The sequence below is a fragment of the Gobius niger genome, assembly GCF_951799975.1.
Source record: "Gobius niger genome assembly, chromosome: 1".
In the NCBI taxonomy this organism is placed as follows: Eukaryota; Metazoa; Chordata; class Actinopteri; order Gobiiformes; family Gobiidae; genus Gobius; species Gobius niger.
In genome coordinates, this window is record NC_136852.1 from 42,821,780 (window position 1) to 42,849,773 (window position 27,994).

The 27,994-nt window shown below is 43.3% G+C and overlaps 3 protein-coding genes across 5 annotated transcripts in view; 2 read left to right on the plus strand and 1 right to left on the minus strand.

The window, feature by feature from the left end:
• LOC306972552 (microfibril-associated glycoprotein 4-like) overlaps positions 1-27,994 on the minus strand; it is a 39,578-nt gene that overhangs the window by 7,106 nt on the left and 4,478 nt on the right. The gene's annotated exons all lie outside the window — the stretch shown is intronic.
• LOC306972322 (microfibril-associated glycoprotein 4-like) lies at positions 587-24,050 on the plus strand (the record flags this gene model as incomplete). 2 transcript variants are annotated; one of them, XM_079568905.1, is made up of 7 exons in its annotated part: positions 587-688; positions 791-848; positions 916-1,068; positions 23,227-23,265; positions 23,329-23,425; positions 23,548-23,715; positions 23,794-24,050. In XM_079568905.1, exons 2-7 carry the CDS (start codon positions 843-845, stop codon positions 24,048-24,050), a joined length of 720 nt encoding a protein of 239 aa, XP_079425031.1. In that variant the 5' UTR covers positions 587-688; positions 791-842. The 2 variants fall into 2 exon arrangements, with proteins under 2 accessions (XP_079425031.1, XP_079425030.1); XM_079568904.1 differs by lacking the exons at positions 23,227-23,265; positions 23,329-23,425; positions 23,548-23,715; positions 23,794-24,050 and adding exons at positions 1,155-1,193; positions 1,257-1,353; positions 7,915-8,082; positions 8,166-8,556 and having other exon boundaries at positions 601-688.
• LOC306972346 (microfibril-associated glycoprotein 4-like) lies at positions 16,700-27,944 on the plus strand. Of its 2 annotated transcripts, none has more exons than XM_079568935.1 (6): positions 16,700-16,753; positions 26,805-26,957; positions 27,083-27,121; positions 27,185-27,281; positions 27,368-27,535; positions 27,611-27,944. In XM_079568935.1, the coding sequence occupies exons 1-6, from the start codon at positions 16,748-16,750 to the stop codon at positions 27,856-27,858; spliced, it is 711 nt and encodes a 236-aa protein (XP_079425061.1). In that variant the 5' UTR covers positions 16,700-16,747; the 3' UTR covers positions 27,859-27,944. The 2 variants fall into 2 exon arrangements, with proteins under 2 accessions (XP_079425061.1, XP_079425062.1); XM_079568936.1 differs by lacking the exon at positions 16,700-16,753 and adding an exon at positions 26,692-26,737.

The following is a 27,994-nucleotide window of genomic DNA, read 5'->3' on the forward strand; positions in this document are numbered from 1 at the left end:
TAAAGGAAACAGAGCAGGAGGTGAATGACTTTTATTTAGGATAAACTTGAAATGAACGTATATCTGAACGAGACGCTGCGTGATCTGAGGCCGCTCTCGTTGTTCTCTGCATGTGGAGCGGTCGGATGGGCTTCAGACTTTTTTCTCCGCCCCCTGTTACTCTCCGCCCCCCGGCTACTTTCGCCGATCATCCAGACGAGCCGCAGCGGCGTCTCGAACACACCTATTATCTAACAAACAAAAACACTGAAAAAACCTGGGACGTAGAAGAGAAACCTCTCAAAAGTATTTATCAACAATCACTGGAGGCAAAGGCCCAACCCACGAGTCGAGAACTAAAATTGAGAATTTCTTTTACAAATTGTGCTCTGTGTGCGTGAGAGTGGGTACGTTTCTATCAATTTAATGTGAATGTGAGCAGCCGACAATATTGCAATTTCCTTCGGGATCAAGTTTATATGTGTCTATCTATAAATAAAGTTTGGTTGATTGATTGAATTGTCTGAATGCCAAATAAACTTGTCTCGCCTTGCTTTACCTTCCAGTTGCATAAAGGTACACAGAGATTGTGTTTGGCTTTTCAAACAGGACCAAAGAGCGAAGTGTTTCCTGGCACACAGAGCCTGTGGTGTGGATATAAGGGACAGAGAGTTGTGGAGAGCTGCAGAAGCGTGGAGGTGAAGAACAGGTAAGATCTGCCTGGATGAAAAAAGAAAGAAATCTATTCTTTTAAGGCAGAAGACACACACGAGTCTTTGTGTTGAATTAAACAGTTCTAATTCTTTGTCAGATTTGTCTCGACATTGCTTTCTGCTGAGTGAGTTGTTTCATCATACTCCACAATGACGGTGAGCACAAAGGCACAGTTTTAAATGTTTCTGCAGCAGTGAGAGTCAAAGGGCTGTGTTGTTTCAGCCTGTGGTGCTGCTCCTGTTTCTGGCTCCTCTGTTGAGCTGCTGCAGAGCGGAGGTCAAACCCGTCGACTGCAGCGACGTCTTTAAACAAAACCCGAGCAGAGCCAGCGGAGTCTACTCCATCTACCCGTTCAGCGAGAGATTCTCTGTCCAGGTACGTCAGGGACACAACATGGGGCTGATCGCAAGCAGAACAATACATGATTACACAGCACAATCTGATGCTCTCATGTGTTGCAGGCCTATTGTGACGGGGAAACAGACGGAGGAGGTTGGACAGTGAGTGTTTTCACTAAACTTTAGACCAGTTTGGACCAGTTCAAAGCAGACTTGTGTCCTCAGGTGTTCCAGAGGAGGACGGATGGTACGGTGAACTTCTACAGAGGCTGGGACCAGTATGTGGCTGGATTCGGTGATGCTGGAGGAGAGCACTGGCTGGGTAAGGTTAGGGCTGGTTTACACTCAGTATAAGTTAGTGCTGCTGTGCTCCCGACGTGAAGCTGAATCGTATGAACCTCCGTGTTCCTCCTCTGCGTTTGCATTGTGATGTGTTTGTTTTTGAGTAAGATAAAAAGTTTAAAAGGCCCTATCCATCCATTTTCTTCCGCTTTATCCGGGGCCGGGTCGCGGGGGCAGCAGTCTCAGCAGAGATGCCCAGACTTCCCGATCCACACACACCTCCTCCAGCTGTTCTGGGGGGACCCCGAGGCGACACCAGGCCAGCTCGGAGACATAGTCCCACCACCGTGTCCTGGGTCTTCCACGAGGCCTTGTCCCACTAGGACATGCCTGGAACACCTCCCGCGGGAGGCGACCAGGAGGCATCCGGAACAGATGCCCGAGCCACCTCAGCTGCTCCTTTCGACGTGAAGGAGCAGCGACTCTACTCCGAGCTCCTCTCGAGTAACTGAGCTCCTCACCCGATCTCGAAGGGTGCGCCCAGCCACCCTGCGAAGGAAACTCATTTCAGCCGCTTGTATTCGCGATCTTGTCCTTTCGGTCATTACCCAAATCTCATGACCATAGGTGAGGGTGGGAACGTAGATCGATCGGTAAATCGAGAGCTTTGCCCCGACTCAGCTCCCTCTTCACCACAACAGACCGATACAGCGACCGCATCACTGCTGACGCCGCACCGATCCGTCTGTCGATCTCACGCTCCATCCGTCCCTCACTCGTGAACAAGACCCCGAGATACTTGAACTCCTCCACTTGATGTAAGGACTCCCCACCGACCTGTAGAGGGGAAGCCACCTTTTTTTTCCGGTGGAGAACCATGGCCTCGGATTTGGAGGTGCTGATCCCCATCCCGGGCGCTACATACTCGGCTGCAAACCGCCCCAGTGCGTGCTGAAGGTCCTGATTTGTTTTTTTGTTTTTTGTTTGTTTTTTATTGACATAAAACACAGCTTACAAATAGCACATAGACAAAGGGAAGACACATAAGGGTAGGGTACATATTTGATTCTTCAATCTTGGGTTCTGCATGGCGTGGATGTGTGGTGTGTGTGCTGAGTAGGTGTGCGATATGAGTAAGAGAGAAAACACAACAAAAAAGATGAAAGCAAATAATAAATCATGGGAAACAAATCGTGGAACATGAAAAATGATGATAGTAACAAATAATAGTAAGGACACAATAATAATGAGGTAAAGGTAAACTGAATGGGGTAATGGACATGAGGAAGGGTAAACATTCAAGATTGGAGGAAGAAAAGGGAGAGAACAAACAGGAAACTACAATATTAAGTTCTGCCCACCCCCACCTGCATCTCTGTCCTTGTGTGGTGCATTAAAAACTTTGTGGTATGTGGTGCAGTTAAAAACTCATAGGGTAGTACATGATGCAGGTGGGGGAGCCTTATTCCAGTGCTCCTTAATGTTTTATTTTATAAAATATAAAATAATTCATTTGTTTATTATTGTTATTATTATTCTTATTGACTGGCCTCCCTTCTTCCTCTTTTTATTTGTAAAATTATGATTCGGCCTATGATACTAATGATACTTAACATGATTTACCATGATTTACCAACATGGAATTTGTTATACAAGAAATAGTAGTAATAATAATAATAATATAAATAATAGTTGTAGTAATTGTGATAGTAATAATAATAATAATAGTAATAATCATAATAATATAATCACATAGAGTAATGATACGAATATATGCAAACAAAATGATACAGATAACTCAATATAAAAATACAAACAAGACATATAAAATAAGATATATAAAATAAATAGAGGGATTTGAAGACAAGGAAGACAAAGTAACAAAAGGATAAATAATAATTATAATAAAAATAAATAAGTAAAACTAAATAAATAAATAAATAATGTATGTTCATAGGAAGAGATAATAACAGTTTACAATTTAGAGGAGTCGTGTAGTGATGTAGTAATCGATGACCAGAGGCAGACGGGTTCTATAGTGGGATGGTTGGGACAATTTTGTGGGTTCTCTAATGATATATGTTCACTCAACATGTTTTTCCACATTGCAATGTTTATTTTTAACCTTGATTTCCAATTCATGAGGATAGTTTTCTTGGCGATGGTTAGCGCTACCAGTAGGATGTTTTTATTTGGTTGTGTGGTACCTAGCTGAGTAAGCTCACCAAGTAAGCAAAGGGAGGGGGACATTGGGATGTGGCAGCCTAGAAGTGAAGAGATGGAAGATGTGACTGTTTTCCAGAATTGTAAAATGGGTGGGCAAAACCAAAGGGCATGGGTATAGGTGTCCGGTGTATTTTGAGTGCAATTGGTGCAAGTGTCCGATGAAAAACCAAATTCTGAACATTCTATGGCCTGTGTAGTGTGTTCTATGTACAATTTTATATTGGATTAGCTGTAAATTTGTGCTTTTTGTCATTGAGAAGATGTTTTGACAGATTTGAGTCCAGGAGTTGGCATCGAGAGCAAAACCTAGGTCTTCTTCCCATTTGATTGAAGGGACGGAAATTGATTTGTCAGCCTGTAATATAGTTCTGTATATCTTTGAGAGACGTTTTTTCGTTGTGATAATGTTAACTATTTCTGATGTTAATGGAGGGAGATTTAAGTTGATGGTAGTGGTTGTAAATGCGGAGGTGATGGATGATTTAAGCTGAAAGTATTTGAAAAATTGTTTGCTCTCGATGTCATACTCCTGGACTAAATAGGAAAAAGGGACCAGTTTACTGTGGTGTATGATGTGTTTTAAGTGAGTGATACCTTTTTCTGCCCATGTAGTGAAGTTAACTGTTTTTTTGTTGCAAATTGGAGTGTGATCTGATGGAGTTATGTTAGTGTTAGTTATTTTGTGGAATCTCCACCAGGCCGTCAGAGTCAAAGATATTGTCAGTGATTTGAAGGGGGGGTATTTTTTGATTGATTGACTGAGGAACGGAAGATCTGAAATTCTAAATGGATTGCATAAAGTTTGCTCGATATCTAACCATATATTGTCTGAATTTTGAGGGTGAATCCATTTGAGGATGTATTGTAGTTGGTTCGCAATTGAGTAAAGACTGAAGTTCGGAGCTGTAAGTCCTCCTCTGGTTTTCGATTTTTGCAATGTACTTAACTTAATGCGTGGCGGTTTGCTTTTCCAGTAAAATTTTAAAACGGCTGAATCTAAAGTTGTGAACCAGGATGTAGGGGGGTGAGTTGGAATCATACTAAACAGATAATTGATTTTGGGGAGGATCATCATTTTAACAGTATTTATTCTGCCAATGAGAGAGAGAGGTAAATTCAACCAGCGGAGAAGATTGTCGTTTATTGTTTTAAGTAGGGGAGTGAAGTTGAGGTTTATCAATTCTGACAGCCTGGAGGAGACCCTCACACCCAGGTAAGTAATATGGTTTGTGCAGATAGGGATAGGGGGTGTGTAGGCTGTCACATCCCAAAGGTCTTTTTGGAGGGGAAGAATTGAAGACTTGTGCCAGTTGATGGAATAATCGGAAACCTTAGAAAAATGTTCAATTAAATTCATTGTTTGATTTATTGAGGATTGTGGGTTTTGTAAAAAGAGAATTATGTCATCTGCATCTAGGCTGATTTTATGATGATGTGTCTGTGTTTGTAAGCCCGTAATGTTGGGATCTTTGCGGATTGCTGCAGCTAGCGGTTCAATAAAGATAGTGAAGAGGAGGGGAGAAAGTGGACAGCCTTGCCTGGTCCCCCTGTGAAGTGTAAAGCGTTGTGATGTTAGCCCGTTAGTAGTTATTGTAGCTGTAGGTGAGGTATATAAGATCCAGATTTGTTGAAGCCAATAGAACAACATCATCCGCAAACAGCAGAGATGAGATCCTGAGGCTCCCAAACCGGACACCCTCCGGCCCCCGGCTGCGCCTAGAAATTCTGTCCATAAAAGTAATGAACAGAACCGGTGACAAAGGGCAGCCCTGGCGGAGACCAACACGCACCGGGAACAGGTCTGACTTACTGCCGGCAATGCGAACCAAGCTCCTGCTGCGGTCATACAGGGAACGGACAGCCCTTAGCAGAGGGCCCCGGACCCCATACTCCCGGAGCACCCCCCACAGGGCACCACGAGGGACACGGTCGAACGCCTTCTCCAGGTCCACAAAACACATGTGGACTGGTTGGGCAAACTCCCATGAACCCTCAAGCACCCGACGGAGGGTATAGAGTTGGTCCAGTGTGCCACGACCAGGACCAAAACCGCATTGTTCCTCCTGGATCCTGGATCAACTATCGGCCGGATCCTCCTCTCCAGCACCCTGGAGTAGACCTTACCGGGGAGGCTGAGGAGGGTGATTCCTCTGTAATTGGAACACACCCTCCGATCCCCCTTCTTAAAGAGAGGGACCACCACCCCGGTCTGCCAGTCCTGTGGCGCTGTTACCGACCGCCACGCGATGCTGAAGAGACGTGTCAGCCACGACAGTCCTACAACGTCCAGAGACTTAAAGTACTCAGGGCGAATCTCATCCACCCCCGGAGCCCCGCCACCGAGGAGCTTTCTCACCACCTCGGTGACCTCAGCCCGGGTGATGGGCGAGCCCACGTTCGAGTCCCCAGCCTCTGCTTCCTCATCGGAAGACGTGACGACGGGATTGAGGAGGTCCTCGAAGTACTCCTTCCACCGCCCGATGACATCCCCAGTCGAGGTCAGCAGCTCCCCACCCGCACTGTAAACAGTGCTGGTGAAGCACTGCTTCCCCCTCCTGAGGCGTTGGATGGTTTGCCAGAATCTCCTTGAGGCCGACCGATAGTCCTCCTCCATGGCTTCTCCGAACTCCTCCCAGACCCGAGTTTTTGCCTCTGCGAATGACACAACTACAAAGTCGATCATCGACCTCCTGCCTAGGGTGTCCTGGTGCCACGTGCACTTGTGGACACCCTTGTGCTCGAACATGGTGTTCGTTATGGAAAAACCGTGACTAGCACAGAAGTCCAATAACAGAACACCACTCGGGATCAGATGGGGGAGGCCGTTCTTCCCAATCACCCCCCCGCCAGGTCTCACTGTCGTTACCCACGTGGGCGTTGAAGTCCCCCAGTAGAACAATGGAGTCCCCAGTCGGAGCACTATCTAGTACCCCTCCCAGGGACTCCAAGAAGGCCGGGTACTCTGCACCGATGTTGGGCCCGTAGGCCGAGACAACGGTGAGAGACCTGTCCCCGACCCGAAGGCGTAGGGACTTAACCCTCTCGTCCACCGGGGTGAACTCCAACACGTGACGGCTGAGCTGGGGGGATATGAGCAAACCCACCCCAGCCCGCCGCCTCTCCCCGCGGGCAACTCCAGAAAAATGGAGAGTCCAGCCTCTCTCCAGGAGTTGGGATCCGGAACCCAAGCTGTGCGTGGAGGTGAGCCCGACTATATCTAGCCGGTATCTCTCAACCTCCCGCACAAGCTCAGGCTCCTTCCCCCCCAGCGAAGTGACGTTCCAAGTCCCGAACGCCAGAAGCTGTGCACACGGACCAGGTCTTCGAGGCACCTGCCTCTGACTGCCACCCAGTCCTCTCCCCACCCGACCCCTACGGATCCCTCTGCGGGTGGTGAGACCACAGGAGGGCGGGCCGACGCCGTCTCTTCGGGCTGTGCCCGGCCGGGCCCCGTGGGCAGAAGCCCGGCCACCAGGTGCTCGAGTTCGAGCCCCAACCCCAGGCCTGGCTCCAGGGTGGGGCCCCGGCTGCGCCATGCCGAGCGACGTCACGTAAAAGGCCCTAAAACTGGGAAATCTATATTGATTGTAAATCTCCTGAACTGCATTGTCCCTGTAGCTACTTTTGTCCTCTACATTTGACCCATTCTTCGATGCCACTGGGGCGTCCCGGATGGAGCGGTGGGCAATGCACTCGCAGACCCATCTCCAAATGTGGAGCCAGGCTGATGGTCAGAATCACCTGGCTGGAGGATTGACCTATTGTACATGTTTTTAGCGATGTGGGGGAGGAAACCTACGTAAACACGGGGAGAACACAGAAAATCTCAGCTGAGCGACACAAAACCAGCATGTCAAACTCATTATCTTGGACGACAAAGTTCTTACAGTATATGTTACATTTACTTTCAATATACCTGTACAAACACATTTTACTGAAATAATTGACTTGGCAAACTGCGAACACAGGCTACTTTCAAAACAAACTGACCGGGACAAAGGACAAACAAGAGTCAACGAGGGAAGCAAAGGTTCAGTTGGTTCTTTTTAAACAGTTAGCCCCACCCGTTCACACCCGTCAACTAATGGATTGAAACATGAACATTGGCCCAAAGCAAACAAAGGAAAAAGAACACTAGCAAGAAAAAACCCAAATTAAAGAGGCAGTGCAGGAGGCCACAGTTCTACCATGTTACATTTATGTTATACAGTATAAACTTTGCCCTTTTAAAATTTATATTCATTCTAAGATACCTCTAGTAACTATTATTGCACATTCTCCTGTCTTACTTTGGTCCTGAGTGTTTCTTAAGAGCTGATGTAAATGTCCCAGCTCCCAATAAAACTGATTCCCTGTTGGGTTTAATATTTTACAGGCCTAGAGTTTATCCATAGGATCACGGCCAAACGTCCCCAGGAGCTGCTGGTGGAAATGGAGGACTTTGATGGGAATAAATCCTCCGCTCGTTACTCTTCTTTCTCTGTCGGAGGCGAATGTGACGGATACAAACTGACAGTGTCTGGGTTCACTGATGGAGGAGCAGGTCAGGTCAAAAACCAACATGAACATTATGGTTTGTTGAATAAAAATGTCATCACACACCAATAAACTTTTGTTTTGTTGTAGGAGACAGTCTCGCTGGACACAACACCATGAAGTTCAGCACCTTCGACAAGGACCAGGATGTTTCAACTAGAAACTGCGCTAAAATGTTCCTCGGAGCTTTCTGGTACGGAGACTGCCACACTGCCAACCCCAACGGTGTGTATCGCTGGGGCGCTGACAACACCATCTTTGCAGTCGGGATGGACTGGAAAAGTTGGAGAAGTCATGACTATTCTCTGAAGTCCATCAGCTTCAAGACACGTCTTGTTCAGGAGCAACAATAACTGGAGTCATCATTGAACCTGGTCCTGCTCCGATTTAGATGTGTAAACAGCGACGTGTATTTTCTCTTATTCTCATCAGTCTCTGCAGAGCAGATGCTCAGGGTAACTGGCATTTTTCCCACTTGAAAAATACAATTCACAGCATCAGAATAAACTGGTGTGTAAACAGGGCTGTCACAGTAATGACTACATCAACTTATCCTTCAATAAATGACAGAGAAATAATGTATTTCACATTTCTTTGCATTGATTTCCATTTTTCTAATGTAGTAGTTTTATTTTGTTACCCAAAGTAAGAATGTAGTATATTTTGGTAGTACAGCGGTCGTACACTCGTGCTTCACAGATATGAAGGTCTCCGGTTCGATTCCCACCTGGACAGGGCCTTTCTCTGTGTAGTTTGTCTGTGTGCATTTTGTCCCCGTGCCTGCAGTTTCCCCCACCACTAAAAACATGTACAATAGGCCAGGATGAACGAGAGTGTGTTTGAGAGTGTGCATGGGGGACGACGGATGGAAACTAGCCCATGGCTACAGTCCGGTGTGGTGTGTTTACATGCACGAGACCCATGTATGTTCATTAACATTCACTGTCCCAACCAAGTTAACAAATAAATAAATCATTTTAAGATCATTTTGTGAACTCTACTAAACCAGGAGTTAATTTCTGAGATTTTGAATTTGGGTTTTTATAAGCTGCCATGGGCGTTGGACCCATTCAGTGCAGTTTTGACGAAACGTGAATTTTTAGTGACTTACAATACTTAAAGTATAGACCATAGGGCGGCCCGGGGGCCAGTTCCAGCCCACCAAACAATTAAAATGCATATGACCGGTTTGAATGCTTTCGAAAATATGACTTAATTAACATCTGTTGTAAGTAATAATTATAATTGTATTATTGATTGTAATATTGAACTTTGTGCAGACGACACTATTATTTACTGTTCAAAAGCCAATATTATTTATATTCAGAACTCTCTTCAACATGGCTTTTATATAGTACAACTAGGCTTCAAGCTAACAAGCTACTTGTTAATAAGACAAAATCATGACAAAATCAATCGATGATATTCCAGGATAAAACAGAGGTTTACAAGTTGGTGTGCTTGATGTTGCATTCTTGAAAACAACATCCATAATAACTGTTGAGACGTACAAATATCTGGGTGTATGGCTTGACTCCTGCCTTTCTTTTAATTCTCACATACATTCTGTTGCCAATAAAATTACATATCTTTTTAAATTACTTTATCAATCTATTAACTTTTTTAGTCTCTCAGTAAGAAAGCGGATCGTCACTCAATTATTACTCCCTATTCTTGACTACTGTGACGTAGTCTATCAAAATACTACTGCCACTAATCTTCAGCCACTTCATGTTATCTATAATAGTCTGTGTAGGTTCGTTCTCCGCTGTCCCTTCAGAACTCACCACTGTCTGCTGTATCAGCAACTCTCTTGGCTCACTCCATCCTCCAGACGACATTTTCATTGGTTATTATTTATATTCAAATGCATTCATCTTAGTTATCCTGATTATTTGAGAGTCGCTGCTCCTTCACGTCGAAAGGAGCCAGCTGAGGTGGCTCGGGCATCTGTTCGGATGCCTCCTGGTCGCCTCCCGCGGGAGGTGTTCCAGGCATGTCCTAGTGGGACAAGGCCTCTTGGAAGGCCCAGGACACGCTGGTGGGACTATGTCTCCGAGCTGGCCTGGTGTCGCCTCGGGGTCCCCCCAGAACAGCTGGAGGAGGTGTGTGTGGATCGGGAAGTTTGGGCATCTCTGCTGAGACTGCTGCCCCCATGACCGGGCCCGGATAAAGCGGAAGAAAATGGATGGATGGATGGATTTGAGACAATATTTAACACTATTTCGTTCTTCTTATAGTTTAAGGCATGCTAATCAAACTTTTTTTGTCGTTCCTCGAATCCATAAAGAGTTGGAAAATGTTAATTTAATTATAAAGCACATTTTGACTGGAACAATCGACCTGCCTCTATCCGCTCTATAGCCTCTTATCATATGTATAAAAATGCCTTTTGCTATATTTACAAATCACTTGTAATTGCTTTTGTCATTATTACATTTTACAGTATCTTATTGAAATGTGATTACTCACTGTAGAGAGCTTTGTGTGTGCGTGTGTATATGGCTGCTTCAGTGGATGTGTTTGCTGCAGTGTGGTGTTTGCGTGGGTGTGTCAGTTGTTGTACGGTAGGGATTTGTTTGTTTGTTTTGCATTGTTTTGTTCTATGCCTGTACTGCTGTATCTGTTTCTGTGTGTTGCTCTCTTTGGAGAGCTTGAGGACTTGAAAACGAGATGGTGCATCTTAAGGGGTTATCCTCTCAAATGAATAAATAGATAAACTGCTCGAATGAGGAAGCTGGCTCGGTATGCCTCCATCCCCCACAACTCCCTCCCGGAGAGTTTCCTCTTTTCTCTCTCCACTCACTGTGTCCACTGGCCTTGTTTCACCTGTGCACCTGCCTTTGTTTGCCTGCTCCTGTGTGTGTATCTCTTCCACGACTTGCTTTGTGCCAGAATGGTGCATTTTCCCCTGCTCCGAGGCCTTGTCTCCCCAACTGTACACCGCGTTCCAAATTGTTATGCAAATTGTATTTCAGCGTTAAAAATGTTAAAACGTTTTTCAATGAAACTCATGGATGGTATTATTGTGTCTCAGGGCTCTTTGAATCACTGATTTCAATCTCAGATGTCTGGGGTGACTAGATATCAAGTCCAGTTAAGGGAAAAACTACTGAAAAAGGACGTTCCACACTATTAAGCAGACCATCATTTTCAAGCAATATGGGAAAGAAAAAGGATCTCTCTGTTGATGAAAAACTTGAAATAGTTGAATGCCTTGGTCTAGGTATGAAAACCTTCAATATTTCATGAAAGATTAAGCGTAAATTAGAGATTTGTGGCTGATTCAGAGCACACACGGGTTTGTGTAGATAAAGGCACAATATGGACGGTTTCTGCCAGACAAACACATCAGATTAAGAGAACAGATGCTACAAAGCAGCAGACAGGTATTTGAAGCTGCTGCTGCCTCTGGAGTCTCCCGAAGATCAAGGTGTAGGACCCTCCAGAGGCTGCAGTTGTGCATAAACCTTCTATCCGGGCCTCCCTAAACTGTTCATTGAAGCTCATGAACAGAAACGGCTGCAGTGGCTCAGAAATACATTTTCAAACAGTCTTGTTCACTGATGAGGCCGTGTGACCCTGGATGGTCAGATGGATGGAGTATTGGATGGTTGGTGAATGGCCACCATGTCCCAACAAGGCTGTGACTGCATTCAATTTAACAGTTTAGGTTTTCATACCTAGTCCATGGTATTCAACTATTTCACGCTTTTCATCAGCAAAGAGATCCTTTTTCTTTCCCATATTGCTTGTGTGAAAAGACGAGTGGTCAAGGTGTTAGAAATTAAACATCATATACTTAAAAGTAGCTAAAATACCAACAACGCCAGCTTGAGTAAACAAGCACTAAAGGATACACAGGTTCGTACTTGAACAAGAGGCATAGACAGTTCCTTTATGAAAAACATAGTATTTCATTTATTTAATTTGTGTTAAGTTCAATAAATAAATTGGATTTCAATTCAAAAATTCAGTTTTTGAAGGTTTCACTTTTTTTGCGTTTTTGAAGGTTTCTCTTTGTTGCCCCTTTTGCTTTCCTTCTCTTTTTCACGTTTTCACAGCTTTCTGTTTTTTGCAGTTTTCTATTTTTTGCACTGGTCACTTTCTTTCTGTTTTTCGCATATCCGCTGGTTTCTCGTTTTCTCTTTTTCGTTGTTTTCACTTTCTTTCTCCTTATCGCATTAGCTTTCCTTCCTCTTTCTCTTTTCGCAGGTTTCTTTTTTTTCGCGTTTTTGGAGGTTTCTCTTTTTCGCCCCTTTTGCTTTCTTTCTCTTTTTTCGCTGTGTTCTCTTTTTCATGGTTTTCACTTTCTTAATCCTTATTGCAGATTTCGCTTTCTTTCACTTTGTTGTGACTTTCTCTTTTTTGCAGGTGTCTCTTTGTTGCGTTTGTCTTTCTTGCAGTTTTCTCTTTTTCCCTCCTTCACTTTCTTTGTCTTTTTTGTGCCTTTTTCCCCCCCCATTTTTGCAGTTCTCTCTTTTTCGCAATTTCGGAGGTGTCTTTTTTTTTGCAGCCTTTTCACCTCTTTTGCTTTCTTTCTCGTTTTCGCTGGTTTCTCGTTTCACAGGTTTATTTTTCGTTCTCTCTTTCGTTGTTTTCGCATTCTTGCTCCTTATCGCAGCTTTTGCTTTGTTTCTCTTTGTTTCTCTTTTTTTTTCTCTCTCTCTTTAGCGTCTCTTCCTTCTTTACAGCATTTTCTTTTTTCAGGGGTTTTCTCTTTTTTTGCAGGTTTCTCTTTTTCCCTCCTTCACTTTCTTTTTTTTCTTTTTTGCGCCTTTTTAAAAAAAAAACATTTTTACGGTTCTCTCTTTTTCGCGTTTTCTGAGGTTTCTCTTTTTTGCATTTTGCTTTTTTGCAGCTTCCTCTTTTCGCGCCTTTCGATTTCTTTCTTTAACTGTTGCTTTCTCTTTTTGCTGTTTTCGCATTCTTTCGCTTTTTCGCGGAATGCACATTTCACTTTTTTTTGCAGGTTTCTCTTGTTTGTGTTTTCTCTCATTTTCGCGGCTTTAGCTTTCCTTCTCTTTTTCTTTCACAGCTTTCGTTCTCGCTCTCTTTCGTCCTCGCTTTCTTTCGTCGCTTTTTTGTGGCTTTCTCTTTTTTGTGTTTTCTTTCTTTTTTTGCGCCTGTTTTCCTCTTTTCAGTTTCGCATTTCCTTTTTTGTGCCTTTCAATTTCTTTTCCCTTTTTGGCGTTTTCTCTTCTTCACAGCTTTCGATTTCTTTCAGGGTTTTTTTCCGCATTTTCGCTGGGTTCTCGTTGTTGCTGCTTCCCCTTTTTCGCGCCTTTCGATTTCTTTCTTTTTTCTGTGGTTTTCTCATTTCCACAGGTTTAGTTTTCATTTTCCTTTTCCTTGTTTTCGCTTTCTTTCTCTTTTTCGCTGCTTTTTTTTTCTTTCTCTTTATGGCTGTTTTCTCTTTTTTACATCTTTCTCCCTATCACAGCTTTCGCTTTATCACTTTCTTGCTCTTTTTTGCCGCTTCTACTTACTCTCTTTTTATTTTCTTTCTCTTTTTCGTGTTTTCTCTTTTTTTTTGCTGCTTTCTCTTTTTTGCAGTTTTCTCTTTTTCATGGTTTCATCTTTCTTTCTCTTTTTCGCGCCTGGCGCTTTTTTCCCCCTCTTTTCTGAGGTTTTCTCATTTGCGGTTTCCGTTTTTCTTGCTCCTTTTTAGCAGTTTTCTCTTTTTTGCGCCTTTCTCTTTTTTTCTCTTTTTCGCATTTTTCTCTTTTTTTTGTGCCAATTTTCCTTTTTTGCAGCGTTCTCTTCTTCGCAGGTTTCCGTTTTTCTGCTTTAGTCCCGTCACTTTTGAAGAACAAATTAGTAAAAATAAAGTCACAAGGACATAATATTTTCTCAGGACAGTTTTAAATACTGTAGTGTATGAACCCAGAAAGCTGTTGATGAACCAATGTGCAGCAGATGGCGCTGTTGGTCACATGATCAGAGGACGAGGAGAGCAGGCGCTTTGGGGAAAAGTCATGTTCACATTCACACTTCTGCCTTTTGTGGTATATTTCAGTGTTTTTCAACCACTCTGCCGTGTCACACCAGTGTGCCATGAGATATTGTCTGGTGTGCATTGGGAAATTATCCAATCTCACCTAGTTGTTTTTATTTTTAAACAAATGCATTATTATCCACAATTAATGTACCGTTTTTGAGTGTCTATGCTGTCTGGTGATAGGCAGAGTAACCATATTATACTCTTCCATATCAGGTAGTTAATTTCTTTGAGACAAGAGAATTAGTGATGTATTGAGGCATTGTGGCTCGTGAGACTAAGTATCTGTCAGAACTGCTGCAGCTCTACCGTCCTTCCAGAGCTCTGAGGTCTGCAGACCAGCTCCTTTTGTCTGTTCCTAAATCCAAGCGTGTGTCCAGAGGCGACCGAGCCTTCTCAGTGGCGGCCCCTAAACTTTGGAACAGCCTTCCTCTACATGTGCGCTCGGCTCAGTCTGTAGAGGAGTTTAAAACCAAGTTAAAAACTCATCTTTTTGCTTTGGCCTTCGGTTCCATGTAGACCAGACACAGTTTGTGCCTTTATATCTGACCTGTGTTTAAGTTTTATTGTGTTTATTGTACATATTGTTGCTGTTCTTGTACAGCACTTTGGTCGACAATCGTTGTTTTTAAATGTGCTTTATGAATAAAATAAACATTGACATTGACTATACAGTGTTCCTAGCCAAGACACTTTGATGAGAACATTTTCTGCTGGTGGAGTGCCTCGTGATTATTTCAATGAAAAAAATGTGCCTTGGCTCAACAAAGGTTGAAAAACACTTGTATAATCTGTCAAAATCTTTATTAATCCTAGAGATTATTATTATTTATCATTGAAAGGTTAGTAGCCTACAGCCGGTACAACCTTCATCCCAACATTTCAATACTTGATAATATTTGAAATGCTAATACTTCATTACTGTTTGTAATGAAACTAAAACTAGACTAAAACCTTTATGAGTCTTCGTCTGACTAAAACTCTAAAAGCGTCTTCACGACCTCGTCTTCAATCATCACAAGTTCTGTTGATCAAGCTTTGCTCATAATGACTCACTATCCAAACCCATCCGTTAGTTTGGATGCTTGTTTTTGGAAAGCCCAATATCACAACAGCAGTCGCCTCGCGGGACTTCCCAAATGTCGCAGATTTGGTCAAACAGTTTGGAAATCCACAGTGAGACAGTAAACAAATGTCACACAGGAGAGTCCAGGAGTCTGCAACAAAAAAAAATCCCAAAACCCGGAGAGTGAAAAAGAGAAACTTCCAAAAACAAGTTGTCTTTGGCAAAGGCCCGACACCCACAGAAAATGTTCCCGACCCACTGTTTGAGAAGCAGTGTGCAAAAAAATAGAAGCTGAGCAGTTTTATTGTGATTATTTAAAGCTGTACTAAGTAACTCTTGCCCCTAGAGGCCATAAGTGCAACTGCAGGTTTCGTAGCAAGTTGCGATTTTTTAGCTTATTAATTGTCCGTGAGAGTAAATACTACGCTGACAGGAAAGGCGGGATATTGTACATCCAATTATACAGTGGAAATAATTTTTTTCACTCAAACTTGGCTGTAAATACTGTTCAAAGTGACGTTAGCCTGTTAGCTTCTTCTTCGTGATTCCATTAGTGTATATTGGTGGCTCCGGCCCGGTGGCAGTCAAGTTGCAAACATGGTTTTCTGGCCAGAGACACCAGGGGGAGATGAAAGACCCTCCAATCATCCCATAAACACTTGTAAACCGAGTATGGAGTGAATGTACAACTGTCTCATGTAAAGCGCTTTGTGACTATATGTCTGTGAAAGGCGCTATATAAATAAAGATCTTCTTCTTCTTCTTCTGTATTACCCCCACAGGGACTACGGAGAGGATTTATTATGGTAAACACGTTTCTTAGTACTGCTTTAAGTTTAATCGATTTGATTTGCCTTTGGTTTAATGTATGTGGCCTATACTTTGAGTAAATCACTTTGACCCGCCTTCTGCAGTTTGCCTAAATCTAACAACTTCTCGACTAGAGCTGACAGCCTGTATAGACCATTGTGACGCCTCATTTGAAAGCTGAGTCCTACAAAACTGACCGAAGATCTTTCATCACGTTGCCGCTGTGTTACTGTTGTACTTTTGTTGCGTTGTCGTCATTTTTTTGTTGCCCGTTTTGTTGCAGCATTTCTTTTTTTTTCCCAAGAAGCTTTTAGATTTGGGTAAAGTAAACGTGATCGGTGAAGGCGGGGGTTAAGAGGTTTATTATTTACCATTTTGTCCATAAATTGTGTCCTACATGGACAAGATGTGACTTTGCTAATATCTCTTGCCATATATGGTGAGGTGAGAAATGTTACAAATAAACTTACCTCATCCTGCCTTACATTCCAGCGATCACTCCATAAAAGTGCACAGTGATTCTGGTTGGCTTTTCGGACAGGACCGACGTGTTTACTGGCACACAGAGCCTGTGGTTTTGTATTTAAGGGAGAAACGTTTCAAGAGCTGCAGAAGCTTCAAAGTACAGAACAGGTAAGACACTCATCTCCACTTACGGTCCATTTCTATTTTATGGAAACAAGATAACGTACATAGTCTTTGCGTTGAGTGAGTTGAACAGATCTAATTTTCTTTCAGATTTCTTTCACTCTCCGCTCCGAGAGACTTTAGTGAGTCGTTTCATTGTGATCCACAATGACGGTGAGCACAAAAGCACAGTTTTAAATGTTTCTGCAGCAGTGAGAGTCAAAGGACTGTGTTGTTTCAGCCTGTGGTGCTGCTCCTGTTTCTGGCTCCTCTGTTGAGCTGCTGCAGAGCGGAGGTCAAACTCGTCGACTGCAGCGGCATCCCTAAGCGCGTTTACAGGGGGACTGTTTGGGGGCGGTTATCTACCAGTGGAGTCTACACCATCTACCCATTTACTGAGCGATTCTCTATAAAGGTAAAGGTATAAAGGTACAGTACACCGTCTGCGTACACCAGTGTTTTTCAACATTTTTTGAGCCAAGGCACATTTTTTTCATTGAAATAATCACGAGGCACTCCACTAGCAGAAAATGTTCTCATCAAAGTGTCTTGACTAGGAACACCATAGTCTCACGAGCCACAATGCCTCAATACATCACTAATTCTCTTGTCTCAAAGAAATTAACTACCTGATATGGAAGAGTGTAATGTGGTTACTCTGCCGATCACTAGACAGCATCGACACTCAAAAACGGTACATTATTTGTGGATAATAATGCATTTGTTTAAAAAAAAAAAAACTAGGTGAAATTGGATAATTTCCCAAGGCACACCAGACAATATCTCACAGCACACTGGTGTGACACGGCACAGTGGTTGAAAAACACTGGCGTACACTCCTGTAGGGATGTGTGGATGAATAGTGTGTTGACCCTCACTGCCTGTGCTTGTTTAACCAGCGAATCATGAAGTGATAATTGAGCAGTGGTGGCTGGGGTTACAAACCGACATTCTGACACCCCCGAACTCTGACATTGATGTGTAATTGTCTGAGAGGGGGCATTTCCATTTTTTTATCAAACGTCCCGGCACTCCGACATTTTGTCCCCCTTTGTCTGAGTGGTGACACTTTCATCTTTTGTGCAACGTCCTGCCATTCTGACACTAACTAGAAATGCATGCAATGGCTGCACCATTGCGATTGACTGCGGAATTGCGGGAAGCAAATGCATAAATTGCATAAATTGGTTAATTTGCATTAACAGGTAAAATGCATAAAATGTCATGTTGCATAAACTTAAGATTTCATTAACTGTATAAACTGGTAAAATGCATGAATTGGTTAATTTGCATGCATTCTGTAAATTGCATAAACTTTAAAATTCATAAATCCTAAATGGCATAAACTCTTAAGTTGCATAAACGGTTTTATAATGCATAAACTGGTGAAATTCCATGAAGTGGTTAAGCAGACACTCCAGAACATACTAAACTAATCTAAATCAGAAGAGGAGGAGGAGAACGGAGAGGTAAACACTCCTGAACATACTAAACTGAACGGAGAGATAAATTCCATAAACTGGTCAAACTGTTGGAATCGCTTAAGTGCTTAAATTGCAGAAGCTGCACATGGTTGAAAGGCCTGGAGTCTCTCCCTTGGCTGGATTCCCCCATACACACTAATGGGCCAGATCCCACATACACACCAATGCAAAAATTTCAAATTCCCGTATAAAATAACCTGAAAACTGCAGAAGGCCAATTTTTTCTCATAACCCACAAGCTCCGCTCCAAACTATTGTTGGAATTTTCCTTCCTATTTTACTATCAGATCCACAAACACATTAAATACCGCTCCTTGTCTGTCTAAAAAGAAGCATGTAACACATATCAGCAAATACCCACGGACCTAGCAATACAGTAGTCAAACAGCTACACAATGTCATCAAATGTCGGCACCACTTTTGGGCCACTTAAAGCACTTATACGGCCCTCAGCGTATAAGTGAGAGCCACACTTGCTCCAGCCCGGATAATCAAACGCACCAGACCTGACCGTGCAGGTCAAAGCTCACCGGGAGAGGCTGGGTTTACACTGAAAACATGAACTGCCTGATGTAACATCAACAAAATGTTTGCTTGCAGTGGAATGTCAACACGTTAACACGGTGTCGAGCCTGTCCCAGGGAGTACAGAGGAGCCACTGAAAGCTTACAACAAACATCACAAGAAAGTTGGCGTTTATTAAAAGGTTTATTCATTGCTCCACGTTTACCACAGTTGGGCTGACTTAGGTTTGCCAACCGTATGTAGGAAAAATAATACTTGTAGATGATGATGTCACAATCTAGACACATGCAGGGACACCAGGGCTTGACATTCACTTTTTTGGTCACTGTGGCTAGTGGTTTTCTGAAGTTACTGGCCACCAACTGATTCCACTAGCCAAAAATAAAGCGTAATAGATTTACATTGGAACCCCAATATAAAATAAACCAACAATAAAATACTGCTTATTGATTGACTGCGGAATTCTTCCGCAGTCAATTATTGGTTTTCATGTTCTTTATTATTATTCCTCTTCCATCTTTTTCCCGATTTTCTAGAGCTTTCAGCACCTTCATGCTTTGTGCAATTTATGCAAGTTATGCATCAAAACGTTCTGCATGTTGAGGAGAAGGGTGCTATTACTTTTGGGACTTCTGCAACTTACGTTTTTTCCGCAATCGGCCAAAATGTCGGAGATTTTTCCCATTGACTTATTATGGGGCTGCCGCAAATCCATGCTTTTCTGCACTTTTTTCTGCATTTTATGCAATTTCTGCACTTTGTGCATGTTCAGCTTATGCAACTTGTGGGTTTTGAGAAAAAATTGGCCTTCTGCAGTTTTCCAGTTTTTTTATACGAGAGTTTGAAATTTTTGCATTGGTGTGTATGGGGGAATCCAGCCAATGGGGAGACTCCAGGCCTTTCAGCCATTTGTGCAGCTTCTGCCAATCAAGCACTGAGGCCATTTCAACAGTTTGACCAGTTTATGGAATATAAAAGTTAATGCATTTTAAACCGTTTATGCAACTTAAGAGTTTATGCAATTTAGGATTTATGAATTTTAAAGAGTTTATGCAATTTACATACTTTATGCAAATTAACCCATTCATGCATTTTACCACTTTATGCAGTTTATGCAACATGACATTTTATGCATTTTACCAGTTTATGCAAAATAGATTATGCAAATTAACCACTTTATGGAATTTGAACAGTATATGCAATAAACTGTAAAGGGGCAAGTGGGCGGGGCGGAATAAGGTGAATACAATTTATGCAACATGACATTTTATGCATTTTACCAGTTTATGCAAATTAAGCAATTTATGCAATTTGAACAGTTTATGCAATTTCTGCATTCGCTTCCCGCAATTCCGCAGTCAATCGCAATGGCGCAGCCATTGCATTTCTAGTTTTAAATGTATTGCTCTTATGTAATATTAAAAAAAAAAAAACGTGTTACTTTGGGTCCAATTGCTGTCTTGCACGGGCTTAGTATAGAAGGTGCAGTTACATGCATGACCTGAGGTGGCAGTAGTGAGTATAAAATGGCCAACTTGCATCTAGCAAGTCCAAGTATCACTGATAATGTATTTACTCAACAGAACAGTCGAACGATTCTGGCTTGCATCAAGCGGACGGGGTTGCGGCGGGCGGGACCCCATGCATTATGCATTCTGGTTCATTTTAAATGATGCATAATGTTTTCAATTGGTTCGTTTGATATTTTCACATTGTCTTTATTTTGGTGCATTTTAACATGTTGGTCTCTCATAAGGAGCTTCTGAACTACTCTTTGACCCGTCAACTAGGACCTGTTTGCCATGGGAGACCCTACCACGGGCACAAAGCCCCTGACAACAGAGCCCCAGGATCATTCAAACCCCTCTATCACATTAAGGTGGTGGATTTCCTCACATTGAAACCAAAGTTCAGTCAGAATCATGATAGTTTTCTAGCCTGGCTAATGCCATACTAAAATCACAAGTGATATTTAGTCTGGGGACCACCACTTCATTTTCTCGTAGGAGAGGTGTGGTTTACGATCGTCCATAGTCGTATATTTGGCGCTATGAATGTCTATCATGCGTCTGCACGTAGCCACAGCCAATTGTATCATCGTATCCGATGACATATGACGTACCCGCTGTAAACTTTCGAGCTAAACTATTTTGAACACGGCCTAAAGCTTGATCGAAAAATAGCATCGCGTCTGCTGCTGTCATGTTTGATCCGTAAATATATATTTTTTTTAAAATCCGTAAATAAACTACAAGCTTCCGTATATCGAATGGCTCGTCATCGTCTTGCCGTCACAAACTAGGAACTTATCTCGGTGCAACATGACAGAATTTAGATAAAAAATAAGATGTAAAAAATGTAAACTATAAGGCTACATGTGCATGGATAAAGAATATTAAAATAAATAAGATGAAAAATAAAAAGGAAAATATGGTAAGACGACAACAATTTGACATAGAACAACAGCGCGATTACAGGTGTGTAGGTGTATAAAGTGATAAAGTGATATGAAGTGATAGCAGTGGATCTAAATGTGGACACACCACAACAGTGCAACAGGGCAGATTACATCCATGAGTCTGTAACTAAGCTGTTGGGTCTGTTTTTTTGCCAATGCCAATAAACGAGCTGAAAACACCACCCGCTAACTAGAGCCAAGCTAATACTTGTTTACCATCCATCTTTGCCGAGAGTTTCATGAGCTGTCATTGATGGACATCGCCACAGAAATCTGTTTCTGCCACTGGAATATCTGCACATTTACTGTCTAAGTGCTACAGGAAGTGTTTAGTTGGTGGTTGGGTTTTGTTTTGCACTGCACTGATGGCACACGGGGTATCGTGGCTTAAATCAATCAATCAATCAATCAATCAATCAATCAATCAATCAAACTTTATTTATAAAGCGCTTTTCATATCGAAAGGTATCACAAAATGCTTTACAGATTACAACTTTTAAAACAATACGCCTGGGACAACCTTACATAAATAGATTAGTCAGTTAAAGGCTAAGATCAAAAGGGTGGGTCTTGAGCTGCTCTTAAAAACATGAACGTTCTCTGCAGCCCAGAGCTCCTCCTCAGGTCTGAGCTCCTCCTCAGGTGGTTCCAGAGACGAGGGCCGTCATATTGGAAAGACGCCTCACCATGAGTCTTTTTGTTGACTTTAGGAATAACTAGGAGACCCCTGCCGGAGGAGCGAAGGGGCCGTGAAGGTTCGAAAGGTAAAAGCAGTTCTGAAAGATAAGAAGGACCAAGACCATTAAGACATTTAAAAAACATTAAAATAACTTTAAAATCGATCCTGAAACACACGGGGAGCCAATGCAGCGATTCTAAAACCGGTGTAATGTGGTCCCGCCTCCTGGTCTCCGTCAGGACACGAGCTGCTGAATTTTGTACAAGTTGTAAACCTGAGATCCTCTTTTTGGGAAGACCAGAAAGCAGGGCATTACAGTAGTCGATACGACTGGTGATAAAAGCATGCATGAGCGTCTCCGTGTTGGCCCGAGAGAGAATGGGGCGGACTCTGGCTATGTTCTTTAGATGGTAAAAAACGATCTTTGTGATATTCTCAATGTGTGGAATAAACGCCAGCTCAGAGTCAAAGATCACACCCAGGTTCTTCACCTGTGAGGAAGGATTCATAGACAGTGACTGTAGTTTGGGTAAAAGTCTCTCTTTGGGCCGATGATTAACATTTCAGTTTTGTCCTGGTTAAGCTGGAGAAAGTTTTCTGCCATCCAGGATTTAATATCTAAAACGCAGTTAAAAAGTGCATCTATGGCCTGGTGTCATCTGGAGACATGGAGATGTATAACTGTATCATCAGCATAACTGTGAAAGTTGACCCTGTGTCTCCTGATGACATCACCAAGAGGGAGCATATACAGGTTAAAAAGCACTGGGCCTAAGATTGAACCCTGGGGCACACCACATGTAATTCCATGCACCTTAGAGGAGCAGGTATCCACACTTACCATGAACGTCCTGTCTGTGAGGTAGGAAGTAAACCATTTGTGTACAGCACCAGAGAGGCCGATGTGTTTTAAACGAGTTAAAAGAATAGTGTGGTGGACTGTATCAAAGGCAGCGCTCAGATCCAGAAGAACCAACACTGTGACTTTCTGTGAGTCATAGTTTAATCTAAAGTCATTTAAAATCTTTAAGAGGAGAGAAGATATCATGTCTTTGCTGGAGAATGATGACTTTTGTGTTTCATAACAGAGCCTCTCTGTCCTCCACAGCAGGAGCAGGGGCAGACCCCAGACTGGACATATTGTAATCAGTACTGGACTAACATAAGACGAGAACCTGTTGGTGCAAGAGCAAGACTAGTCCACACAACTCCAGGGATATTTTCTGATTTCCTAAAGCACAATGCTGCTTTAGCCACATTAGGGTCTTCTTTGATGCATATTTTAAATACTGTATATCCCTCCACTGGACATTGACACACATTTTGCCACGATCTAGATATCATGCCGCTGGTATTGCACCAAAATCAAGCGCATTGCTCCCCAAATAAATGTTGACTCAATTTCTTGATGGAGCTCGTAAACATTGGCTAAGGGGGCGGTGCTTTTGCAAAAAGTCAATTACACAGTAGAAACTGACCCCAAATCATTCATGTGTTCCAGGCCTTTTGTGACATGGAAACAGACGGAGGAGGTTGGACAGTGAGTATTTTCACTAAACTTTAGACCAGTTTGGACCAGTTCAAAGCAGACTTGTGTCCTCAGGTGTTCCAGAGGAGGATGGATGGTACGGTGAACTTCTACAGAGGCTGGGACCAGTATGTGGCTGGATTTGGTGATGTTGAAGGAGAGCACTGGCTGGGTAAGAAGACTAGTCTTTTGTACAGCCGGCGCCATATGCATCAGTTAGGGTCATTTTTTCACTTTGAATCTGATCATAACTTTTACCGTAGTTAATTAAAAAACAATATTATGTTTTTACAGGCCTAGAGTTTATCCATAGGATCACAGCCAAACGTCCCCAGGAGCTGCTGGTGGAAATGGAGGACTTTGATGGGAATAACGCCTCCGCTCGATACTCTTCTTTCTCTGTCGGAGGCGAATGTGACGGATACAAACTGACAGTGTCTGGGTTCACTGACGGAGGAGCAGGTCAGGTCAAAAACTGACATGAACATTGTGATTTGTAAAGTCAGAGGAGCAATACGTTTTTGTCGTATGTTTGTGCAGGCGACAGTCTCAAAGTTCACAACACCATGAAGTTCAGCACCTTCGACAGGGACCAGGACACTTCTGCCCAAGCCAACTGCGCTAAAAAGTATCTTGGCGCGTTCTGGTATTCAAGCTGTCACGACGCCAACCCTAACGGCGTTTATCGTTGGGGCGCTGACAACACCATCCATGCAGTCGGGATGGAGTGGGAGACATTCAAAGGAAACGACTATTCTCTGAAGTCCATCAGCTTCAAGACACGTCCTGTTCAGTAATCTCACTAGAGTGATCTTTGAACCTAGTCATGGCCTCGTTTAGACATTTTTTCCATAGCACTTGTTTCTTTATCTTCTTTAAATTCAGCAGCTGGTGTGTAAGTAAAGTCTGAAACTTAAGTGTACGTAATTTCTGTCCTTCTTAGCAAATAAAAGCCAAACTCAAGTGTTTAATCTGCATGGCCTCATCTCTCTATTGTTTATGCCTAAACCTCTTGGACTCCTTGTCCTCACGATTCACAATTTTCTCATTTAACACGTTATGCCCACGGCCGATTTTACATACATCTGCCAAAACAATAGGAATGAAATCTAATTAATCTGATGGTTTAGATCAGTCCGTCACGTCTTTGGCTCTACGGCAGGAATACGCAGACATTCTATTTTTGACAGAGCGCCATCAATGGCTTTTTTCTACTGTGCAGTAGTTTGTTTATCCTGCATAATGGGCCGAGTGGTGGTTGCCAAGTTATAACATTCATGTCAAGGCGGAACTGCTTTTCCGTGTTTCGGTGGGACAATGAACAGTCTATCTGTCAGAATGTGACTTTTTATAGCCCTCTTTACCTCATTTATCCTTTTGACCGTTTGCATGTTTTTTTTGTTGTTGTTTTATTTGTTGTGACACTGTTTGCGATTTAGTTTTGTTCAGATGACTCAGGTTATTTGAGACTGATTTGGGACTGACCTAAATTGATCACTCCCCCCACCGAAAGTGATTGGCTGTGCTTCCTTTAAAATGAACAGTGAGCATGAGACGAGGGAACACAGGGCGTGACAGAAAGGTGACGGAAACGGAAGGCGGCGGACGTTTGAGGAGAAGCACAGGGCTGGACGCTGGAGGCGAGCGTGGCACAACGAGCGACCGGATCGGAGGGACTACCAATTATCACGGAGGACTTACAACGCCTACTCTAGCTAAGTAATACTATCACCCCCACCCTACTGTGTGAGTGAGGTCAAACCAGCTAAGCGTGGCAGCTTGAATCTGACAGCTACGGTTACGACGGCGAGGACGAAGCGGCATCGCACCCGGGCGCGGACGCGCGGAGACGGATGCACCGATACAACGCCTTGTCGCCGCTAAACAAGTACCCACACGAGGTGGAGTCGGCAGACAGACCGATCAAGGGCGAACCGTGGGCAGTACCGCACACCTGGGATCTGGACTGGTGTGGGGAGGCGAGCGTCGTGCTGTCTCGAGCATAGAGTGTAAAAAATAATGGACGTCTTCAGCTCACTCCTCCCCGTTTACCATAATGACCACGGTCGGGGAATTCAGGGCGGATTTACAGACTCCCCCTCCCCAGCTCTGACGAAGCATGTTCCTAAAAAGGACATAAGGGCGGGATTTTCACCGTAGACTCGGCCCTTGCGTGACGTGTAGCTCGCGCTGCTCCAATGCTAACAGTCCGACCCTCATTAAGTACGAGATTTCAAAAATTATTTTTACAAAAACCTGCCTGGTTTCATATATTGTGATTAACCCAGCGTTATCTCAGGAGGAAGATCGAGTCTAGTCTAGTGTTGAAAAAATAGAAACCAGTTGTTAAAGTTATTTTTAAAGTGTCTAAACTCCAATGCTTTTCAATGGGGGCCTAGTGGCGATATGGAGGTACTACAGCAATGGCGGCCCCCAGTGTCGTGGTCATAAAGCAGAGCAGCCAGCGCCCATTGGTCTCGAGCCGCAAATCAACAGGAGTCCCTCATAGTAATCGGCTGCTATACCCCTAGAAACGGTCTTGTTTTTTTCAGTAGTATTTTTTATGAACTTTTAGAATCATAGCATCTTATTTAGTTTTAAACGTTTTACCCTGGGCGTTTTAATGTAATATATCGAACCCCACATTAAGACTTGTCAATCCCCTTTACCTTCTGTCTTCATTTCCAAACAATTTGGTGGTCGTGGATTGGTCCGAACCTGACATATCACCACTCGAAAACTTTCCTGGAAGTTTTGCGTGTCACTTTTGGACACTCTAGCGCGTCACTGCCCGCTGAGACCCATCGCACTAACCGGCTTTCTTTTTCTCTCACACAAACTCGCTACGATCTGAAACTCCGGGCTTCAGACACGGCTTCAGACGTTGGATATGAGGATGGTGATGATCCTCATATCCAACGTCTGATATGAGGATATCCAAAAAATAAATACATAAACTGAAAACAAAGGGCTGATATCAAACAGTGTCTTGGTTGAGTGAACGATGACAGTATCAGCACACTTTCCTCGAATGCCTCCTTGTTGAGTTCTGTGTGGTTGTTGTTGATTAAGTTGAGAATTCCTTTTTCAAATTGTGCTCTTTGTGTGTGTGAGTTTCTATCAATTGCCTAAATGGCAAATAAACTTGTCTCGCCTTGCTTTACCTTCCGGTTGCATAAAGGTACACAGAGATTGTGTTTGGCTTTTCAAACAGGACCAAAGAGCGAAGTGTTTGCTGGCACACAGAGCCTGTGGTGTGTATATAAAGGACAGAGAGTTGTGGAGAGCTGCAGAAGCGTGGAGGTGAAGAACAGGTAAGATCTTCACTTTGGGTCGCCTGAATGAAAAAAGAAAGAAATCTATTCTTTTAAGGCAGAAGACACACAAGTCTTGGTATTGAATTTAACAGTTCTAATTCTTTGTCAGATTTTTCTCGACATTGCTTTCTGCTGAGTGAGTTGTTTCATCATACTCCACAATGACGGTGAGCACAAAGGCACAGTTTTAAATGTTTCTGCAGCAGTGAGAGTCAAAGGACTGTGTTGTTTCAGCCTGTGGTGCTGCTCCTGTTTCTGGCTCCTCTGTTGAGCTGCTGCAGAGCGGAGGTCAAACCTGTCGACTGCAGCGACGTCTTTAAACAAGACCCGAGCAGCGCCAGCGGAGTCTACTCCATCTACTCGTTCGGTGAGAGATTCTCTGTCCAGGTACGTCAGGGACACAACATGGCGCTGACCACAACCAGAACAATCCAGCAAAAACTTAAAAACACTTTAAATAATAGTTTAATACGTGATTACATGGCAAAATCTGATGCTCTCATGTGTTCCAGGCCTATTGTGACAGGGAAACAGACGGAGGAGGTTGGACAGTGAGTATTTTCACTAAACTTTAGACCAGTTTGGACCAGTTCAAAGCAGACTTGTGTCCTCAGGTGTTCCAGAGGAGGATGGATGGCACGGTGAACTTCTACAGAGGCTGGGACCAGTATGTGGCTGGATTCGGTGATGCTGGAGGAGAGCACTGGCTGGGTAAGGAGGATTAGTGTTGTTGTTTTAGTAAAAGACTTCATTGATCCCAATAAACCTGACTTCCCGTTGGGTTTATAATTTTACAGGGTTAATGGTCATCCATCAAATCACAGCCAAACGTCCCCAGGAGCTGCTGGTGGAAATGGAGGACTTCGAGGGGAACAAAGCCTCCGCTCGTTACTCTTCTTTCTCCGTTGGAGGCGAATGTGACGAATATAAACTGACAGTGTCTGGGTTCACTGATGGAGGAGCAGGTCAGGTCAACGACAATGACCGCATCATTATCGACAGTTAATCGGAAAATAACACGGTGTCTTCTGTTTCTGCAGGAGACAGTCTCACTCATCACAGTGACATGAAGTTCACCACATATGACAAGGACCAGGATGCTAACACTTCGAACTGCGCTCAGATTTACTACGGCGGGTGGTGGTACAACAACTGTCACTGGACCAACCCGAACGGTCTTTATGCATGGGGAGCCAGTGCTTATGGCGTCGGCATCAATTGGAGAACATGGAAAGACTTCACCTATTCGCTGAAGTCTCTGACCATGAAGATGAGACCACAACAGTAGAGCTCCATCAGAAGTGTCAGTGGATAGTCAGAGGTTTACATATATGACGACGACAAGACACGAACGCCAATCAATCCACATTCGTTTCCGAGGATCATTGAATGTGGATGGAGTTAGACGATTTGGGGCAGAGGCT